Genomic DNA, 2,179 nt, shown 5'->3' with positions numbered 1-2,179 from the left:
ACTCACCAGATGCAGACAGAATAGGCCACGTCCTTGTTGCGCTTGCTGGGGTCAGCCGCCTCCCTGCGGCGCCGGCGCCGGGCGTCGAACCAGTGGATGGGGTGGAGCGGGGCCTCAGCCGCGGGGGCCTCCCCCCCATAGTCATAGTCATAGTCATCCTCCTCGTCCACTGCGGGGCACAAACCGAGGCCTCAGCCAGCTCCGCCCAGGAAACGGGGGGCCGGCCCTTTAAAAAGTGTGGCCTAAAGGCTATGACATCATGGAGGAGGCGGGGCCTCGCTGCAGCCCTGGAGGCTCCGCCCCCCTTGTCAATGGGGAAATTGTGGGGGTTCTGCCCTGAAAAGGCCTAAAGAGCCCCGCCCACCCACTTAACCCTTCCCGCGCCAGTGGGCACTCACCCTCGAAGCGCACGTCCCCGCTGACCGTCACCTCCAGCCCCAGGCTCTGGCACGAGCCGTTGTGCAGTTCCAGCACGTTGTACAGCTTCAGCACCTGGGCACAGGAGCCGGGAGAACCCAGGAGTCCGGGCTTCCAGCCCCACCCCCACCCGCTCTAACCACCAGCCCCCACTGCCCTCCCCGAGCCGGGATAGAACCCAGGACGCCCGGCTTCTACCCCCACGTCCATGTTACTCACAGTCAGGGTCCCCTTTCCTTTCCCTTCCACCTTCACTCGGAGGTTGTCGCCCAAGGAGAACTGGGGGGAAAAAATGGGGGGATCAAATAACATGGTAAAACCAGGGGAGACACTGGGGGGCTGTGAAACCACCTCTTAGCCCATGGGCGGGAGAAATCTGGGGGACATGGAATAGGGCGGGGACTGGCTGGCTCAGGGGGGCGGGGAATGGGGCAGGGACGGGCTGGCTCAGGGGGATGGGGAATGGGGCACGGGGCCTGTCCCCTCTAGGGGGCGCCGGCTCCCACCCGGCCGCAGGGCGGGGACTGGCTGGCTCAGGGGGGCGGGGAATGGGGCTGGGACGGGCTGGCCCAGGGGGGCGGGGAATGGGGCAGGGACGGGCTGGACCAGGGGGGCGGGGCATGGGGCAGGGGCCTGTCCCCTCTAGGGGGCGGCGGCTCCCACCCGGCCCCAGGGCAGGGACTGGCTGGCTCAGGGGGGTGGGTAATGGGGCTGGGACGGGCTGCATCTGGGTTCACTCGCCTGCAGCTCTTCCTGGATGTGGTTCTGGGAGCGGTCGAGAATCACTTTCTTGGTGCCTGATCTGCCTGGGCTGGAGAACGTTAAATCCAGCGCGTTCCCTTCTGGGGTGTAGGTGTTGATCCAGTACTGGGAGAGGGCATCCAGTGCCACCACCGTGTCCTGCGAACAGCCAGCCATGGGACCCAGGAGTCCTGGCTCCCAGCACCCCCGCGCTAACCACCAGCCGCCCCGCCACTCCCCTCCCAGAGCTGGGGAGAGAACCCAGGAGTCCTGGCTCCCAGCCCCCCCTGCTCTAACCCACCAGCCCCCACTCCCCTCCCAGAGCTGGGGAGAGAACCCAGGAGTCCTGGCCGGGACCTGTGTGGATTTGAAGCCGCCACCGTAGTTCTTCTGCTCCGTCAGCCACCGGGCAACTTTCTTGGCGGTCGAGAGGTCGTTGTGCAGCACGAGGTGCAGGAGCGCGTAGGCCGTGGCCTCGACCGAGTTGGCTGAAGCGGAGGTGGCCCCACTCTGCTCCATTCCCCAAAACATCATGGTCCCCTCTGTGGGGGAGAGAGACCCAGATTCAATACACCAGCCTTGGGGGCTGCGGTACCGCCCGCCGCCACTGGGGGGAGCTGGGGGGCTGCGGTACTGCCCGCCGCCACTGGGGGGAGCTGGGGGTGCAGAGGCTGCAGTGGAGGGGCTGGGGGGGCAGAGGTTGCAGTGGGGGGGCTGGGGGGTAGAGGCTGCAGCGTGGGGGGGGCGAGGCTGCAGCCAGAGGATGCACCATTGTCCTGCAGGGCGAGGTCCCGGAGCCGGCGGTCGGCAGCCTGGATGGCGGACGCGTTGTCGGAGGCCAGGGACAGGGCGTAGGCCGTGATGGCGGCCGGGTAGGGGTCCCGGCCCCGCTCTGGCGTTGCCGACAGGTACCGCGTGGCCCGGGACAGGCTGCTTTTCTGTGCGGGGGGGAGATCAACGATCAGACAGACCCTCCCCAGCCCCCGACTCCCCCCCACTTCCCCATCTCCCTCGTAACCCC

At 67.6% G+C, this 2,179-nt stretch overlaps 1 protein-coding gene across 1 annotated transcript in view; it reads right to left on the bottom strand.

Annotated features, from left to right (window-relative positions):
• Nucleotides 1–6: 6 nt before the first annotated feature.
• The window catches only part of LOC112123310 (complement C4-like), a gene marked incomplete at both ends in the record, with an annotated part of 2,583 nt that continues 410 nt past the window's right edge, over nucleotides 7–2,179 (bottom strand). Inside the window, 6 exons of the mRNA XM_029913992.1 lie at nucleotides 7–169; nucleotides 399–492; nucleotides 637–696; nucleotides 1,159–1,317; nucleotides 1,516–1,700; nucleotides 1,928–2,096. Of these exons, the coding sequence (XP_029769852.1) occupies nucleotides 7–169; nucleotides 399–492; nucleotides 637–696; nucleotides 1,159–1,317; nucleotides 1,516–1,700; nucleotides 1,928–2,096 (830 nt within the window). The remainder of the gene's footprint in view (nucleotides 170–398; nucleotides 493–636; nucleotides 697–1,158; nucleotides 1,318–1,515; nucleotides 1,701–1,927; nucleotides 2,097–2,179) is intronic.

This window comes from Terrapene carolina, unplaced genomic scaffold (genome assembly GCF_002925995.2).
Source record: "Terrapene carolina triunguis isolate 2854851 unplaced genomic scaffold, T_m_triunguis-2.0 Scaffold24279, whole genome shotgun sequence".
NCBI lineage: Eukaryota > Metazoa > Chordata > Testudines > Emydidae > Terrapene > Terrapene triunguis.
This window is presented reverse-complemented; position numbering and strand designations above follow the sequence as displayed.